Here is a 19176-nt window from a genome sequence, read left to right as displayed (position 1 = left end):
TGGCACTTTTGTAAGTTTGCACTGACTGACACATGTCAAGTCACCTGTAGTCATTTTCTCCTAAACAGTTACTTCTGGTTTTTTGAAAGCCACAGTCTTCAGCTAACCCTACTAATTCCAGCACCAGTCATTCCACATACTATTCTACTTGTACATGCAAGGCAGTTCTGGCCACACTCATGGAGAATGAACAATCTGCCCAGCAGAGTTTCCCCTCCTACCTAAACATACACATACACACTTAAGATATGCTGAACATTCTTCAGATACAATGACAACAGTGCTCCCCGTCCCAACAGCATTGCCCTATTTTACCATGTTGTAGGCCAGCGGTTCCTTGTGTCCAAAGGCCAGCAATGGACTCTGCAATAGGCACAGCTGTGTTATTGGAGCCAAGGAATTTAGTGACCCAAGTCTGCTTCTCATACTTTTCCAAACAGTGTTCAGAGCTGCATTGTCAGAAAAGCAGTGGTTTTACAGGAACTGGCCAAAATCCCTAGTTTTAACTCCCTCCCCCTTTCTCTAGATAAAAGTATGTAAAATCATCTATCACATAAAATCTGTGTGGATGTACCGCCTCTCAAAAGCAAGGGAACTTTGTTACAGCTATTCCATCACAGTACAAACGTGAATACATTCAATTCAGACATACAGCAGGATCAAGACAAGAGTAAAATAGTTACTCTTTTGCTGATGCACAGTGTACCTTAATTTGCATCTGATACCATTAAAAGACAATATTGCCATTTGGGATATTTCACAACAGTGTTGAGAAAGCTGGTTTTCACATTCTAGATTGCCTTATGATACAAACCCCCTTATTCTCTCTTTCAAAAGTGATTCAGTAGTTTCCCTATGGTAGTCTGATTTCCATCTTTACTTTGAAGGGATACAGACGCTTCGGTTATGGTTTGATCCCTCAGCACAGGTTCCACTTTAACACTAAGGTCACTACTGTCAGTGTTCCTTTTTATCATTCTAGCACTATTTGCCCTTTTCAATGTGCTTCCGCTATTGTCCTTTGGACTGGAGTCATCTGAGGCTGCCGTCATTCTCATCCTGGGCAGCCTCTGAGACAGAGACCTTGTGAGGGTTGGCGGTCTGGAGGTGGCAGGCAAATCCACTTTTGCACATCTTGAGGAAGAAGCCACTGTATTTCTGGCAAAGCTTGGAACAGGTGCTGGTGTCTTGGGGACAGTGACAGTTGTGTTTTTGCTAGGATCTGCAGGGAGTTGGGTTTTGACTGAGGAACGGCACATCTTGGTTTCATCGTTTTTGGACTTGGGAATGTATCGGACGGGTTTGGAGCTTGGCTTCTTGAAGGAGCCTTTGTGCTGAAGTGGCTCCCTCTCAAAATTGCCACTGCTTGAGGTTGCAGTTCCTCGCTGCAGCTTGGGCTCCTCTACTGATATGCTCTGCCTATAAGGAGGTTTTGACACCGGATCTGCGATGCCTCGGATGGAGTTGCGACGCATTAGCCTTGTTTCTGCAACGCTGGTGTCTCGAGATGCCGGCTTGGCTTCTGGCTTTTTGGTAGAACTCGGGGGCGCTGCTTTTGTTGATCTGGAAATGGGAACTACTTTTCTCATGCTTGCATTCTCTGAGGAATTCAGAGTTCTGACTGGTCTGGGGTGGTTTGGAGGACTAGTGCTGGACTTTATAGAACTGGAAGATTTCTCTTTAAGCGAATTTCTCTTTGGTCCCACTGCATCTTTGCTTTTTACAGGTTTCTCCTTCAGAAATTCAGACTTGCTGCCCAAATCTTCTTTGTCATTTGGAAATGAGGAACCTGTGTCTAAGATGGCACTGTTGCCAGTCTGTAGATCATTCATAAAAGGGGCCATAGCACCACCTTCCCTGTTCAATTTGTTACCACCTAAATTTGGATAGTTTCCTTCTGATGGATCAAGTGTCAAAGAACAATCAGAAGTATCTGATACATAGAACGTTGTTGGCCCATGTGCCTTAATTCCTGAAACACTGCCATCTGAAGATGTGGGACTATCATTGTTGGATTCTGAATCATCATGTACATGACTTGACACTTTGGCAGAGTATTCAGGTTTGTAAAAAGTCTCTTTAGATTTTCTGCAGGCAGGTACCGGATCACCTGCTTTGCCAGAAGAGTAGAAGTTTGAGTCACCCAGAGTCTCAAAATCTCTTGCACCAACCTCAAAATGAACTGTGGATGGGTCCTCCATAGCATTTGTTCCATGGAAGTCAAACTTAAGCAGTCCTGAAACAAGTTCATGTTCTTCAAGAGACAGATCCCAGGGGGCTGTACCTGTCGCTTCCATACAAGGCACATTGAATTTGTACTTATCACTGTCAGCACTCTCTTGTTCATTACAGAGGTCGGTATTCACAGCATCTAATTTGACACGGTCTTTTATGTGATCAGAGTGAGATGTGGGTAACCGGAAATAACTGCAGTCCATGCCTCCGTCAGATGCCCGTTGTAAATGCAAGTTAGTGAAGCTGGGATCTCCAGGCTCTTTAGAATCAGTCCAAGCTATGCTGGGTCTTTCTTGACTTGCATGTGCATGAGGAAGGCTGTTGGACTTGCTTGCATCCTCATCTTTTGAAGTCTCCAGGAAAGTCAACAGTTCTCGGTCTGCAGTGACTCCTAAGGAATGCCGGGAACGCCTAATGTTGGCATTTCTGTAGGAAGGACTCTGGGGTCTTTGCTGCAAGAAGGGGAGAAATTCTTCAAGTCCTCTCTTAGTTAGCATTCCAACATCATTTTCACTGCTGCTCCGGCCAAATGCCCCAAGTTCTCCAACAGCCCAGGACCTGCGCCTTTCCTCCATATCTTTCAGTCGTTGCAACTGGTGGATTTCTTGGGTCTCTCTTTCTTTGTTTTCCTGTTTAGAAATGGAAAAGAACCCCATACATAAAAAATAATTTTGAAATGACAGAATGTTTATGTTTGACTCATGCTCTTCAATGTCCCCTGTCTTTTCAGTTTGGTTCTCAAGTACAAATCATGGCAAACATTTTCTAATATGGTACCATATATGGTAGAGAAAAGGATCGCCATAACCTTGTTGGCAGAAATGGTACAAAATTCTCTCCTCCCCATGCCATTTTATTTCACCATGCTGCAACTTCCTGTAAAAAAAATGTAGTTCAGCTATGATATAATACACAGTTCTAATTAATTAGCTCAAAACACTTGCCAAAAATGGATATGGTAAAACTGTGGCCAGATTTTGCTGTCCATCACTTTTAAGTATCAAGGTTTGGGTGGAGCACCTTGAATAGCCTTGGGTCAGAGATTTTTTATCCCTGGCCACAATGAAGTCATGCCCAAATTATCATTCATACAAAACACGTTCATGCATTTCCAACTTGAACCTTGACCTACCTTGCAGGGTTTATCAATAATATTGCTAACCCATTACACTAAATGGTAACCTCAGGCAGAACGGAGCAAGAATTAGAACTTGGGTTTCCCACCATCATAAGTCCCCCAAACTCTATCCAATTAATGTTGCTGAGGCTGAAGTTCTAGTGAAACCTAAATGGGAGTAAGGATCATTGATGATAATGGGACTTACTCCTGAGTAGACATGCATAGGATTGGCTCTGATTTTCTGCTGCCCTTCTTCCCATTCGACACTCAATATACACATGTGGTAGATTTAATATATTAAGTATGAGATCTAGCTAGAAGCACGTTTATTTTGGGAAGCAACTCTTACTTTCTGCCCCTCAAACAAGTATATTGCTTTATTACTGCTATTCCACATGCATGGTTTTGGAAATAAAATACACAGTATGGTTTTGGAGTCAAACACACTTTCAGTAGACAGAGCTGTCTCCAAGTATTTTGCCTATTGTCATGAAATAAACATTGCAAGGGTTACAGTGTTTGCATGCCATAATCAGAGAACCAGCCATGCAGCCACCTGCAATGTATTTGTAGGTGTTATGATTGTTTTATTTTATTGTTTTTTTTGTGTGTGGTTTGTTTGTTGTTCTGTATTTCCTTTATCTATGCCAATAAAGGTCTTATGCATGTATGTATTTGTAGGTGATGGTTGATGTTTGTAATCTCTCTCCCACTCCCAAACCTGGGCCACAGCAGAATCTCACTAGGGCACAAGATGGGTCTAAATATGTCCTTCTCCAGTCAAACTATACCAATGCAAAAAATTTGCTTTTCTTATAGGGAAAACAAGAGAGAAAGCACCTGTCAGACAAAGCAATCGAAATATATATACTTTCAATAAGATCTTTGAAATAACAAAGTGTTTTGCTTCACATTAGCAGGAAACAGCATTTTTACATGGGATCACAAAAGCCCTACAGGCAGACAGCCTTGTTCCATCACATCATGCAAAGGTTTAGCACCATGAGGTCACTTGCCAATGAATCAGCTTCATTCCATAAGAATCAAGGTGCGTGCTTAGTTCTGAAGTGAGAATGTATCATTCTTACCTTAACAGCTTTGTTAAACCTTAGACAAAAATCCCTAAATATCTGAAAACACTCCTCCAGTTTCATGGCGTCTTTATCTTCACACAAGAAGTCCATAAGAACATGCGCTTCCTTCAGCAAATCTCGTTTAAAATGTTCCAGCTCTTTTAGTTCTTTCACAGCAAACTATAATTAAAAGAAACAACAAAGGACTATTAGGACTATTAGCCTCTTATCTACATATGACATATACATGTGCTACTTTCAGCAGCAGTGAAATCAAGTTTTTTGTTTTTAATACATCTTACCTGGCAACTTGGGTTACTAGTCATGTACATTTTGGTACCTCAAAGGCCTTTCCTAGACCAAAGATGTTAGAAGGAAAGCCATCATGAACTGATGGCTATTCCATTGCAAAATAATGTCTGTTTCTCTACTGAAATAAAAGGCACAGTGGTTGGAGAGTAATTACAATACTAGCTCTGGAAATGAGTTGCCTACCTAAATGAAAATATCTAGACCAACACTTCCCAAACTGTGGATCATGACTCACCAGGGGGCAAAGAGCCAATTTTTGGTGGGTCATAAAAGCATTGTAAACCAGTTCTGACTGGTGCCACAAGGCATTCTGGGGTACTACCCAGCCGCCGCAAGGTATTCTGGAGCACCTGGCTGACGAAGTGGTTCATGGTACTAAAACATTTGGGAAGCACAGATCTAGACAATCCAGAAAAACAAAGGAATAACCTGAAGTAGTAACTGGCAGTAGAGTAGCTCCTGCCAGCCTTAGGGGAAGAGGAGGGCAAACTACAACTAAGGTTACATGATTGTTTATTATAGTAGCAATGAAGACAACATTAGAAGTTCTCCTTTGGTGCTCAAGTATTACCAAGATCAGTGATACGTGACATAATAATGCAGGAAGCTACTTGTACTCCTTATCTGTGTAATAAACAAAGCTGGAGTGACTTTAGGGCCTCAAAACATTTTTCAAAGTGACAGATTAGAAGTTCCACCTCAGGACAATAACTAAAAAAAAAAACAGCTGGCTTCCAACATTTCTTTAGGATTTCTCCCTGTGGCCACCATATTGTTCTAACACAGTAAGACATAAGAACATAAGAACATAAGAACAGCCCCACTGGATCAGGCCATAGGCCCATCTAGTCCAGCTTCCTGTATCTCACAGCGGCCCACCAAATGCCCCAGGGAGCACACCAGATAACAAGAGACGTCATCCTGGTGCTCTCCCCTACATCTGGCATTCTGACTTAACCCATTTCTAAAATCAGGAGGTTGCGCATACACATCATGGCTTGTACCCCATAATGGATTTTTCCTCCAGAAACTCGTCCAATCCCCTTTTAAAGGCGTCTAGGCTAGACGCCAGCACCACATCCTGTGGCAAGGAGTTCCACAGACCGACCACGCGCTGAGTAAAGAAATATTTTCTTTTGTCTGTCCTAACCCGCCCAACACTCAATTTTAGTGGATGTCCCCTGGTTCTGGTATTATGTGAGAGTGTAAAGAGCATCTCCCTATCCACTCTGTCCATCCCCTGCATAATTTTGTATGTCTCAATCATGTCCCCCCTCAAGCGTCTCTTTTCTAGGCTGAAGAGGCCCAAACGCCGTAGCCTTTCCTCATAAGGAAGGTGCCCCAGCCCCGTAATCATCTTAGTCGCTCTCTTTTGCACCTTTTCCATTTCCACTATGTCTTTTTTGAGATGCGGCGACCAGAACTGGACACAATACTCCAGGTGTGGCCTTACCATCGATTTGTACAACGGCATTATAATACTAACCGTTTTGTTCTCAATACCCTTCCTAATGATCCCAAGCATAGAATTGGCCTTCTTCACTGCCACCGCACATTGGGTCGACACTTTCATCGACCTGTCCACCACCACCCCAAGATCTCTCTCCTGATCTGTCACAGACAGCTCAGAACCCATCAGCCTATATCTAAAGTTTTGATTTTTTGCCCCAATGTGCATGACTTTACACTTACTGACATTGAAGCGCATCTGCCATTTTGCTGCCCATTCTGCCAGTCTGGAGAGATCCTTCTGGAGCTCCTCACAATCACTTCTGGTCTTTACCACTCGGAAAAGTTTGGTGTCGTCTGCAAACTTAGCCACTTCACTGCTCAACCCTGTCTCCAGGTCATTTATGAAGAGGTTGAAAAGCACCGGTCCCAGGACAGATCCTTGGGGCACACCGCTTTTCACCTCTCTCCATTGTGAAAATTGCCCATTGACACCCACTCTCTGCTTCCTGGCCTCCAACCAGTTCTCAATCCACGAGAGGACCTGTCCTCTAATTCCCTGACTGTGGAGTTTTTTCAGTAGCCTTTGGTGAGGGACCGTGTCAAACGCCTTCTGAAAGTCCAGATATATAATGTCCACGGGTTCTCCCACATCCACATGCCTGTTGACCTTTTCAAAGAATTCTATAAGGTTCGTGAGGCAAGACTTACCCTTACAGAAGCCATGCTGACTCTCCCTCAGCAAGGCCTGTTCGTCTATGTGTTTTGAGATCCTATCTTTGATGAGGCATTCTACCATCTTACCCGGTATGGATGTTAGGCTGACCGGCCTATAGTTTCCCGGGTCCCCCCTCTTTCCCTTTTTAAAAATAGGCGTGACATTTGCTATCCTCCAATCTTCTGGCACCGTGGCCGTTTTGAGGGACAAGTTGCATACCTTAGTCAAGAGATCTGCAACTTCATTCTTCAATTCCTTAATAACCCTTGGGTGTATGCCATCAGGGCCCGGTGACTTATTGATCTTTAATTTATCAATGAGGTCTGAAACATCTTCTCTTTTAACCTCTATCTGACTTAACTCCTCGGTTAGGAGGGGCCGTTCGGGTAGCGGTATCTGCCCGAGGTCTTCTGCCGTGAAGACAGATGCAAAGAACTCATTTAATTTCTCTGCCATCTCTAAGTCTCCTTTTATCTCCCCTTTCCCTCCCTCACCATCCAGAGGGCCAACCGCTTCTCTGGCGGGTTTCCTGCTTCTAACATATTTGAAGAAGCTTTTATTATTCCCCTTAATGTGTGACAACAGTGTGACTTATGAGAACTCAGCTCTAGGTCTGCCTTTTAAATGGTAACATGAGTCAGTATAGTCCTCTTAGAAACCCTTAATCTGAAACTCAAATCCCATATGAAGTTTGACAAACACAATCCAACAATTGTTTGACTAAGCAAAGATGCTGCAGCAGTGGATTAAAAAAATAACAAAAAGTTAGCTTGTTTCTCTTTCAGTTTCTTGCTCACAAATAGCATGCAGACAAGCAGAAAAACAAATGAACTGCTTTCAGCAATTTCATTAATTTCATTAAAGGGCATTCTTTAAAAATGAAAAGCTCATGTCACAAATGTATTATGTTATTTTTTTTTTGGTGGCTTCATTATAATGAAAGAGCTCAGTCAGAGGTGTGTAAATGCTAACTGAACAAGAGTGGATAATCTTAGTTTGTCAGTCATCCAAAAGGGGAAAAAAAATCATCTCCCAACAAGGCAGAGTGAAGGTAAATTAAAGGAAGGACATGGAAAGCTGACTTTTTTCATAGCTTATTCATGAGGATGAGAGATGCCAATTTTTAAACGGGGACAATCACTTGCAATTTTAAGGGAGGATTATGTAAGATGTACTAGTCAAATAAAAGCATCAAGATACATGCTTGTAATTATGTCTAATCAATTATCTGTACTCAAGTCTGAGGTGTGTGTGAACAGATAAATCTATCTATATATAGACAGATAAATCTATATATACACACAGAATAAAAACAGAGAGAGGTAACAGAGAAGCCAAAAAAAAAAAAAGCTCAAACATGTCCTGACAATATGAATCCAGTAGCAACTAACAGACTACAATTGTTCATATGTATTGTTAATCAGTATAAGCATGGGAACCTATATTGACAGATGTTGAAAATTCAGATTCCAATATCTAAATTTCTTAGTAGCAATAAATAAAACAAGTTTCCCTTGATGTCAGCGAAGGCCAACTACAGCCTATCCTATTTAGGGCACAATCCTAACCAACTTTCCAGCATTGACATAGCTATGCCAGTGGGGCATGTGCTGCATCCTGCAGTTGGGGGGCAGTCACGGAGGCCTCCTCAAGGTAAGGCAATGTTTGTTCTCTTACCTTGAAGTTTCATTGCCCTTACCTTGGTACTGGAAAATTGGTTGGGATTGCACGCTTAATCTTTGTTAGCGCATTGGTTCACTTATAGGGAATAAATATGAATATGACAAATAATCAATAAAAATATAACAACTTTAGAGGTAACTCACACTGCATATTATTATTTATATAGCACAGGAGTGGCCACCTATCAACTTTAGGGCTCCTGAACCTTTAACAACTGTGTAGAAGCAGGAATTTCAGCAGGTACAGCTTGTCATCTGTGAGATGACAGGCCAATGTGAGCAAGATCTATAAGATGCATATTCCATACAGCAGTTGAGAAGAAGAAACAGCCATGGTCACCTATGTGTAATATATGAACTAATCCTTACTTCGGTTTTAGCAGTTATCACTAGTAAACACAACACAACAGCTTATTTGAGACAGTACCACCATGCTAAGTCAGGCGCCACTCTAATTACTATCATACTAACATCCAGAGAGACAACTGGGACTCCATTTCCTGCTCTCTGTTATGTCACACATTTCACAAGAAATAAACATGCCTATGGTGGAGGGGTCAGGGAGTAAGCTTTTCTGTGCAACTGGGAGATCAACACCCTTGTTCCTTTTTTTTTTTCAAACCACAAATGAAAATCTGGACTCTCAAGTAGTTGATAGATACAGCAGACATGATAGTAGAAGTTATGAAATTTGTAGTATGAGCCAAACCATCTCTAAGTAATACTACATGCTACCTGACTAAAATTTAAATTGTATGTGACATGAAGCACTAACAATGAATATCAAGATACATTAAATCAAAAACAGACTAATTAAAACAGAAAAACACTGAAGCTGCACATTAAATGGAGAGGTATCTGCTAGTGGGAGAATTTGTTTAAATTACTATTTTTGTACAAGTTTAACGGTAATACAGTAAGAAATGCTACAGACCTATAGCTTGGCAACACTTAGTTTAAGATGCAATATATTGCTATTCAAAGCGACAGATAGAGACTAGCAAATTTATTTGCAACTATCTACTGATCTCTGCGAACCATTTCACAGAAACTCAAGAGGCGCCTGCCTATGCCTGAGGGAGAATACACACTCAATATGCTTCCCTGTAAAAAGTAATCTCTTAAAATACTTATATATGATAAGCAAGACTGCAGCAGGAGAACCCCTGAACAAGTTATTTAAGGTGAAGGAATTGCATTATGGCCTGTTAAGCACATCAGTGAAAATTCAATCAGCTGGCACAGATTATGGGCACAGTCAAACACAGAAGCGGCAGGATACACAGTAACAAACCTGGAGAAAGCCTTCCATCTGGTGAAAAAGCTCTGAGTCCCGTTTAATGTTGTCCTTAAGGGATTTTGTCTTGGCTGAGAGAGAATGAAGTTCCACGTCTACATTTTCCATAGATATTCTGAAAGAAAAAAAAAGTTGATAAGGAATTTTTGAGAAAGTAGGTATCCTGGCACTGAAATACTGTATTTGCCTGTGTTATTCCAAAACAAAACATAGCTTTGTTTTGTCTCAGTATAACCAAAACAACACATTAGACCTGCCAGCTGGGGAAATCTTCCTAATTTTTAAAAATTAAGAACAATTTTTCCCGTCTACTTTTCAGTGAGGAAGGCTTTGTTCCAAAGGTATTTCATTAGGAGGTCACTGCAATTAGACTTGGATCCAAGGGCAAAATCATCCCCTAGACTGCCTAGTACTAAGTTAAGAGAGTTTTTGATGCTCAAGTCATGGGGTCCACATGGGCTGTAAACAGCAGTGGAATACTATCAACATGGCAATTCCTGTTCTGTGTGTCCATGACCATTCACAGTACATTGGCACAGAAATGAAATACTACCAAGATGGAAGTTTTACAAAGACCTCACCAATTTGCCCCATCTTCTTCCTGATAAGGCAGTGCTTGCTTCTCACCTGATGAGGTGAGATAAGGCGAAACAAGGGTATCTCCCCTTCTCACTAACCAAATAAAAATCATTATCTGGCTAATTCAACTATTAGCCTTCAATGTTAAAAGCCCAAAGTGACCATCAGGAATATGTAGGCTTATGCAACAAACCAGGTGTAGTTTTGGTTTTCTGTCGGTAGAGTTTTGGAGGATTTATCAGCACACAGACTCTACCCTTTGGTAGAGCAGCCCTCTACCAAAGTCATTGATCTAGCTTAGTCAAGGGAAACTTTACCTTATTCAAGCTATCCCCTGTAATGCTGAGCCATCAACAAAACAATGTATAGACCAATAATCTCTAATAAGTTAACAGCCACCTAACAAACCACATACAGATCCATTCATTAAACTTTGAAACCTGCAGGCATCATTCTGTTTGCAGTGAAAATGAAACCAGAGTCTACTGTATGGTAAACCTGGTTAAGATCTCAATTTTCATGCCAAAAAACTTTCTGCATGTATTTTAAGTGCTTCACGGAAGAAAAGGTTTCCAGTCACTGTTCTGTTCCCCTCACTTACCTGGCTGCCTCCTGAACATGGTGCAATTTTTCTGAAAAGGTTAGAAGAACTTTATCCTTTTTCTGGGCTTCCTGAAACAAACAAAAGATCCCCATAACATTCCACTACCATGCTGAAGCCCTATAGTACCTCAACTTAGGTCTTTTGGAAAGGGCAATTAAGAGGCTGCTGCTTGAAACCTGCTGTGTTTGTTTTAGAAAACCCTCACTCAAAATGAGTATCTTATTTAACAAGTTAAATTTTTTTTTCCAGTTGAAGCTGAGCATTAGCTGTTCTACCCTGGAAAAAGGGGGGAAAGTCCCAAGGAACATTAAGTAACCTCAGTGCACTAATACCCTTTGTACCAGCTAATACAGCATTTCCTGACTAATCGCCACTCTTTTCCTTCTCCTCCTCCCCGAGAGTCTTCAGATTAGCTGTTAAACCAATTTGCACAGAGAGAACCACAATGGCACAGCCTTGGATGCTAACCCTTATGCACTCTAAAGGAATCGCATAAATTTTGGCAACGATGAAAAGCAATCACATCAGTTTAAATGAATTACAAAAAAGACCGCTGTCTATATAAATGAAAGAGAATTATAAAAAAGATGACTAGTTTCAAAAAGGATTAACGAGGGCATTTTCCTGTTAAATCTACTGAGAAAATATTTATTTTGATTACCTTTAAGCAATCAGATCTAGCAATTTCCTCAATATCCACAATCTGAGCCTGGAATGGCTGGGAGAGGCATATTAGACCATCTAGATTTTAAATGCAGCACCAGAGGTAGCTCCAAAACTTCAAACTTATTCAGTTTTCTGCCAGATTTAACCATTAGAAATCTAAATGAAATTTGGGAAGTCTTAATTGATGGCAGCAAAACTTAAAAGGATTATGTTTTATTCTTCAAACCTGTGGCATGTATTCCTTCCACAAGAGTCTATCAATCTTACTTAGATTTTGCCATTTTATCTTGGAAATAGTTATTTACATACCAAAGCAACAAAATGAAGCAGATTCATCCCAGGCTTGTTTGCTTTTGTATCTGCCAACTTGAGTAATGATGATAGCTTAAAGCCAACTGCATTGCCAGCATAGCCTCCCTAAAGAGTTTGGGGGTGGGAGAAGACAAAGACAGAAGAGGTATGACATGTAAATTCACAACACTGGAAATTCTCTTTTTCCTTTGCCCAGGTTCCCCAAGCAAGGCTTGTCCACTTACTGCATTCATAATATTCCCAGCCTGCAGGACCAGATGCAATATGGAGTGCAATTCATCACAGCACATGAGCTCTGCAAAACACATGAACATCTGAATTCACTGGCTGCTGATTGAGGGGAAAGAATTTTGAACCACCATTCTCAAACTGCATCCAAGAAATAGTATATTCTTCTGGAAAATTATAGTTAACTAAAGAATTATTGGTAAAATTATAGTGTCTGAACAAGAAAAAAAAGTCCACATATCAATTGCCAAGTTTCAAACAGATACAGTATTTCCAAGACAACCATCAGTGGCACACATAATATTTTGGAACCAACCCTTTAAAAAATCTAATTACTTGATAGTTTAGTCCTGCGGTTTTCAAACTCTCAGGGAGTTTGAAACCCACAGTAAGACTTTGCAGGGGTGGAGGGGAGGCAGCAGGGGCAGGGGGAAGGCAGTGATGCAATCCCCAGGATTGCGTCGCTCAGGGGCCTGCAGGGACTGGGGTGCACCCTCCAGTCCCTGCAGCAGCCGTCCCTGGGTGCGGGGAGCCGTGCACGAGTGCCTGCAGGGCTCCCCAGGTCAGGGAGTGGAGAGATCGCGCTCTGCCTCTGCTAAACTGAAAGCAGCGTGCGGTCTCTCCACTCTCACTTTCCCTGACCTGGGGAGCCCTGCAGGCGCTTGCACATGGCTCCCCGCACCCAGGGACGGCTGCTACAGGGACTGGAAGGTGCACCCCCAGTCCCTGCAGCTCCATCAGAAGGGAAAGTGCAGTGATCGCGCTCCACTTCCGGTTTAGCGGAGGCAAGGCGTGATTGCCCCACTCTCACTTTCCCTGACCTGGGGAGCCCTGCCGATGGTCGTGCAGGCTCCCCGCACGCCTGGGAGGCTGCAGGAGGCTTGGGCAAGTGTACCCAAGCCCCTGCAGCCCCCCTGAGCGGCGCAATCCTGGGGATCGCACCGCTGCCTCCTCCCTGCCTCCTGGCTGCCCCTTAAGGGGAAAGAGACCAGGGCCCTCAGGCTGGGGCGTTGCGACACCCCTGTTTGAATACCACTGGTTTAGTCAGTTATAGTGAGTACAAACTAAGATTCTAGCCTGACAGGGTGCATGATAACGTCCATCAACTGATATGTTTCAATCTTGGCGTTAAGGCATTTTGAAGAAAAAAAAAATACACAATTTATAGCAACCACATTCAAAGGATTTGTAAAGTGAAATAGAACCTACAGATAATGACTATATATATACGTATGTCACAAACTGTGCAGGAACCTGGATCTTTACAAATTTTCAGAGAAGAAAAAAAGGAATGAGATCAGTTCATCTTAAGGCAACATGCACATACCCCAACACTTCCAGAAACCGTAGTCCTACTTTTAAACACGTACTACTTATCTCCAAATTTGAAATATGAGCATTTCCTATCAAACTTATACATTTAACATACTGGATTTATCACCCTGACAGCACATGCATCCCTTTGCAATTCAACCTGCCAAAACAGAAAGTACAGCTATTTGATCTGCCATTTTTTGTTTATACAGCACCATCAACAAGTATTTATTTTACAGAGGACAGGTCCTTGCCCTGAGGAGTTTACAATTTACAATCTTGCAGAAAATGCTTCATGCTAATGAAGTCGCTCAACAAGATACTCTCAGAAAAGCAAGACAGACATTTCACAAAGTACGATGATACTTCTTATCACCAAAACTGGTCTATTAGTAGCCTATTGCTACTATATCACTATTACCCTTTACACAACTACAATTTTAAGTCCTGGAAGGACAGACTAATTGCCGCAAGCTTTTATTTTTCCCCATCCTGGTGTCAGCTTCCCAATTATGGAAAATGAGTCATACTCATTTACCATGGGGGGAAAAATAAATCTCATGAGAAGGCTGATGAAACTAGGTAATAAAGAAAGAAAAACAGGAACATCTTAGAGTCAGGAAAAGTAAACACCATCCTGCAGTTCAGCTACCCATTATCACCCAGGACACAGGCAATTCTCCAAATACAGTGATGAGCCTTGTATCTCATCATCAGCACTTCCACTGCACAAGTCTTTATCTCATTCATTTCTGCAGGTCTAAAATAAGTTATTGTTCTTGTTTAATAGATATGACGCAAAGGTCAGAATATTAACTGTTTTCCAAAAGCTACCTGCATGTCTACAAAATGAGGTCACAACAAATTTCAATTTCAAAATAAAGATGTGGGAAGGAGAAATAAAAACACAATTTAAGGTTTGACAATAGGAAGCCACAAAGGCCCACTGCAATTAAGAGGCCAGAGGATTAACAACAGTTTTCCGTGACAGCAAAAAATCTGCTGTGTTCTGCAGTTTCAGTGACAGTCATGAAAAATTACTATTCTGAATGAGCATTAGTGCTTAAACAGGGTTAGAAATGTAATAGGATGGAACACTGGTAGATATCTATATATAGAGGTGGGTGGAAGCGGTTTTGTTTTTTGCATACTGTATTTCAATGTTTTACAAAGTTAAATTTGCAGAAAGCAGTGTTATGTGGTTTTACTCCAAAGGAACATTTTTATAAATTATAATTATAAATTATCACTTCAAAAGTATACTAGGTAGGTAAAGCAGGTGGTATAGTGTCAGCAAATGCAGCCACATTCACATAGAGGTGTTAGAGAATGGTTTTATTATTTTGCGGATATAGCAGATTTCAGATTTTTTTTTTTTTACAAGAATGAGAAGTGCAGAAAGCAGTGTTATGTGTTTTCATTTTGTTATCACAAAAATACCCCACTTCTACCTAAATAAAAAGCATATATGTAAAGACTATGATTCTCTGAATACAGGCTTTCCACATATAGGCAAGTCCCTTCTGCTGCTCCACTCTACATTCAAGCTCCTAAAGCAATTACTCCTACTTACTCCTAAAGCAATTACTCCTCAGCCCCAGAATTCTTCTCTGCTCTTCTTCAAACAGCCCACTGCTTACAATGGCCTAGTAGCTCGAGATTAGCAACTGAACAGCTCAACAAACAAGGTAAATGCAACCCAGAGTAGGCATCATTGTCAACCTTAAGTGGGGAAGGAGAAATGCAACTATGAGGAGGGGTGTGGGGATGAAACATAGGGTCACGAGAGCTGGTGTGGGCATGCACACTTAATTCTACTATTCCATAGGTGGAAAGAAACTCCAAATTATTCCAAGCTGGGGAGAAGGGGAAGAAAGCTTAATATAGCTGTTACACAAAAGGAAGAATGGGGGAAGGAGAAAAATTACTCCAACACCCTGGCCTCGGGAGCGGAGCAAGAAGTGTGAGACACACATCAAACTGATAACACACACGCACCCTTATGGAATGTGTCAGAGCTACCTTGTTTCCTTTAAATAGCTAATAGGTACCTTGAAATTCCAGATCTCATCTCTCTAGTTAGGTTGATTAACTTGCTAAGAAAAACAAGACCCTAATGCATGCTGTAGCATGTTTAATTACCCTTTGTAGCCATTCTTATAATTGTCATGTCTTTCTGTAGAGCAGTACATGATGGGGAGAACTCCTTTTTTAACACCATTGCTTCAATTCGCAGTGAGTAGCTGAAAAGAAATAAAACAGCTTCAGAGTTGGGAGACGTGGTAAGATCATTTGTAGTGAATAAAAGAGAGTTACAAGTTTTCTTACTTTGGCACTTGGATTAGCAAGTACATAAAAGAATCCGCTTGACACAGTTTTGATATGTCTCCACTGTAGTCTTTTAATCTCTTTACCTAGAGGGAGGAAAAATACAGACAGAGGTTCACATACTAATCAGTCAAGGATCAAGCTAATTTTAAAGGGTGAATTTTGATTCATCAATATCACTTACAACGGTGGTTTCTCAAACTGTTGGGTTGCGACCCACCAGTTCATGTAACGCTTCCCCTGTCCCTTTAAGGGGCGGGGGAAGGGGGAGGAGGCAGCAACGCGATCCCCAGGATCACGATGCTAAGGGGGGTGAGGGGGATGCTTGTGACTTATTTGGCATGGTGTAGGGCTGCATCAGGCTGCAGGAGGTGCGGGGAGCCCTGTGCAGCACTCTGCAGCGCTCCCCAAGGCTTGGAACCTGCAGCAGAAGCGGGTGCAAAGCACTTCCGTTTTGCAGGATGCAGCCCTACACCATGCCAAGTAAGTCACAAGCATCCCCCTCGCCCCCCTTAGTGGTGCGATCCTGGGGATTGTGTCACTGCCCTGGCCCCTCCCCCACAAGAACTTACTGAGGGAGTAAAGCTCCCTCAGAGTTTGAGAAACCCTGACTTACAAAGTCTGCTTTTGACGCTAGAACTAGATGTAACAGCAGACACATGGCTGCCACTGAAAACAGCAGCCATGCACTTTATATTCTCCGCCCCCCACCCCCACCTCAGTAATGTCTAGAAACACAAAACATGGTAAATAATATCAGTGCTTTGCAAGTTTTCTTCCACCCATTTCGCTTATTTGGCTATTACTTGCTGGAATGGAAAAATGTACCACAACATCATGAATTTTATATAGAACATTTCCAAGAGAATAAGGAAAGAGGAGACACAGGCAGCTGTTTTCAGCAGTAGTCCCCATGACGTCCTGCTTAATGTTTAACACCGGACTCAGAGACATGATACAAATACAAGCATCTAGGGCTTATTAAAATGACTGTATATCTAAAATATCATCCACATCCCAATATATTAAATAAGGTAGATGAGAGAATATGTTGGACCAATGAATGCCCCCCCCCCCCACATGACTTATATCACACATTTACACAAAATATTGCTTTGGGGTAACAAAACATCAATGAGTACGTGTACTGCTAGAAAAATCAGGGCCTTGGATTCCACAGGAATGGCTTATTAGTGAAATTTCACTGTAGGACAGGCATCAGACATATAGGAGACTACAAGATCAATCTTCATGTTGTCACAAATCTGGCAGAATACACACACACCTGGTAGTTAATAGCACTCTTAAAGCTACATACAAGCTATCATGAGACAGACTGCCAACACATTTGCACAACAGAGATACAAACAAGTTGCATCCCATTTCTTTCTCTACATTTCTCCTTTAGGGGAACAATTTCACACATTCTTGGTCTATGCTCAAACAAGGATACATTCCCTTTGTTATTTTTGGAACACATAAGCTTCTCCATTGACATATTTTTACAATTTGTGAGAATGTGAAGAGGAAAACTATTTTTTAAAAATGTTAAGCTCCTTGAAGAGTAAAACTGTGTAATGTTGTAACTGCTGTCCAGTCAAGGTGAAATTTACACTAAATCAAAATAATAATTGCTTTATAGTAGGGCTTTGTGAACCCAGGCCCGGAGGCTAGTTCCGGTGTTTGCGCGGATCCATCTGCCTGGTGATCGGACCTCTCAGTTCCACTCAGGTGCTGCATGACGTCCATCTCTTGCAGAACAAAGGGACACCTGGGCAGTCACATCTGCCTGGATGTCCTATTGCATGGCCTTCTGGGATGCTGGGCAGATGACACAACTGTCCAGAATGCTAATGTCCTCCGAAAGGGGAGGATGTTGTGCGGCACCCGCACAGAACACTCAGATGTAGTCTGGATGGGGACTGCATTCCAGGTGCTCAGCGGCAATAAAGGATACAAAGAACATGAGGAATGCATGGCTAAAAACAGCAAGGCAAACTACTGAAAAAAAAAATCAAATACATCAAAAGTAGGAAACCTGCCACAGAGGCAGTTGGACCATCAGATAAACAAGGGGAATAAAAGGGGAGCTTAAAGAGGATAGGGAGCTTGCTGAGAAGCTGAATTAATTCTTAGGATTTGTCTTCACTACAGAAGATGTAGAGCCTGAATTGCCCCTCTAAGGGATAGAATCTGAAAAAAATGACTAAAATACAAGTAATAAGGAACAAGGTTCTAGAACGTATTGACAAATTAAACAGTAAGAAATCACTGGACCCAAAACATATCCATTCCAGAGTTCTTAAGAAACATAAATGTGAAAATGCATGTCTTCTCACAAAAAATAAGTAACCTGTCTTTTATATTGGCCTCTGCCAATATACGAGAATGAGAAGGTAGCCCATCTAACACAATTAAAAAAATAATAATAAAAGAGCTGGAGGGAACTGGGGAATTATAAGTCAGTCAGTGTAACATCTGTTCAAGATAAATTGATGGAGAGCATAATCAAAAATAAAATTATGAGGCATCTAGAGGAACAAGCCTTCCTAAAGGAGAACCAGCATAGTGAGTGCCTGGAAGGGTAAGCCCTGCCTCTAGAGATCTTTGACAGCCCTGTCCTAACCAGTATTCCAGCCCTGATGCAGTCACAATTTAGCCACAAATTAAGGGAACAAATATTCCCTTACCTTGAAGAGCCTTCCATGACTGCTCCCCCACCACAGAATGAGGCATGCCCCCTTTGGGCATGGCTGCATCAGCACAGGAGAGTTGGTTAGGATTGGACTGCAAGCTTGTCCACAACATGTGGATAAATGTGATCCAGTTGACACTACATATTAAGAAACTTTAAAAGTTTTTGGCAAAGTCAAAATCTTCTGTGTAAACTTAGCAGTCATGGAATAAGAGAATAGCTCTTTTTATGGACAGACAACTGATTAAAGAACTGGAAGCAGAAAGAATGGAAAAATGAGCAATTCTCAGTGTAGAGGGAATTAAGGAGACCCTCAAAGATCAGTCTTGGGATTGGTACTTTTAACTTGTTTGTAACTGATGTTAAGTTAGAGATAAACAGTGAAGTGTTCAAGTGTGCCGATGACACCTAACTATTCAGTGTGGTTAAAGCCAAAGCAGATTGTGAAGAGCTCCAAAACCCTCTCTCTCCAGACTGGGTGAATGGGCAACCAAATTGCAAATTTAGTTCAGTATCAAGTGTAAAGTGAGGCACAGTTGAGCAAAATATCCCAGCTTCACATAT

The 19176-nt window shown here is 41.6% G+C and overlaps 1 protein-coding gene across 1 annotated transcript in view; it reads right to left on the bottom strand.

Annotated features, from left to right (window-relative positions):
* Positions 1-830: 830 nt before the first annotated feature.
* FHDC1 (FH2 domain containing 1) overlaps positions 831-19176 on the bottom strand; it is a 40272-nt gene continuing 21926 nt past the window's right edge. The window contains exons 4-11 of the mRNA XM_066632674.1: positions 15918-16003; positions 15732-15832; positions 12272-12342; positions 12045-12152; positions 11067-11137; positions 9884-10001; positions 4444-4608; positions 831-2864 (exon numbers count right to left, since the gene is read on the bottom strand). Coding sequence (XP_066488771.1) covers positions 831-2864; positions 4444-4608; positions 9884-10001; positions 11067-11137; positions 12045-12152; positions 12272-12342; positions 15732-15832; positions 15918-16003 — 2754 coding nt within the window. The remainder of the gene's footprint in view (positions 2865-4443; positions 4609-9883; positions 10002-11066; positions 11138-12044; positions 12153-12271; positions 12343-15731; positions 15833-15917; positions 16004-19176) is intronic.

The sequence above is a fragment of the Tiliqua scincoides genome, chromosome 6 (assembly GCF_035046505.1).
Source record: "Tiliqua scincoides isolate rTilSci1 chromosome 6, rTilSci1.hap2, whole genome shotgun sequence".
Classification (NCBI taxonomy): Eukaryota; Metazoa; Chordata; class Lepidosauria; order Squamata; family Scincidae; genus Tiliqua; species Tiliqua scincoides.
This window is presented reverse-complemented; position numbering and strand designations above follow the sequence as displayed.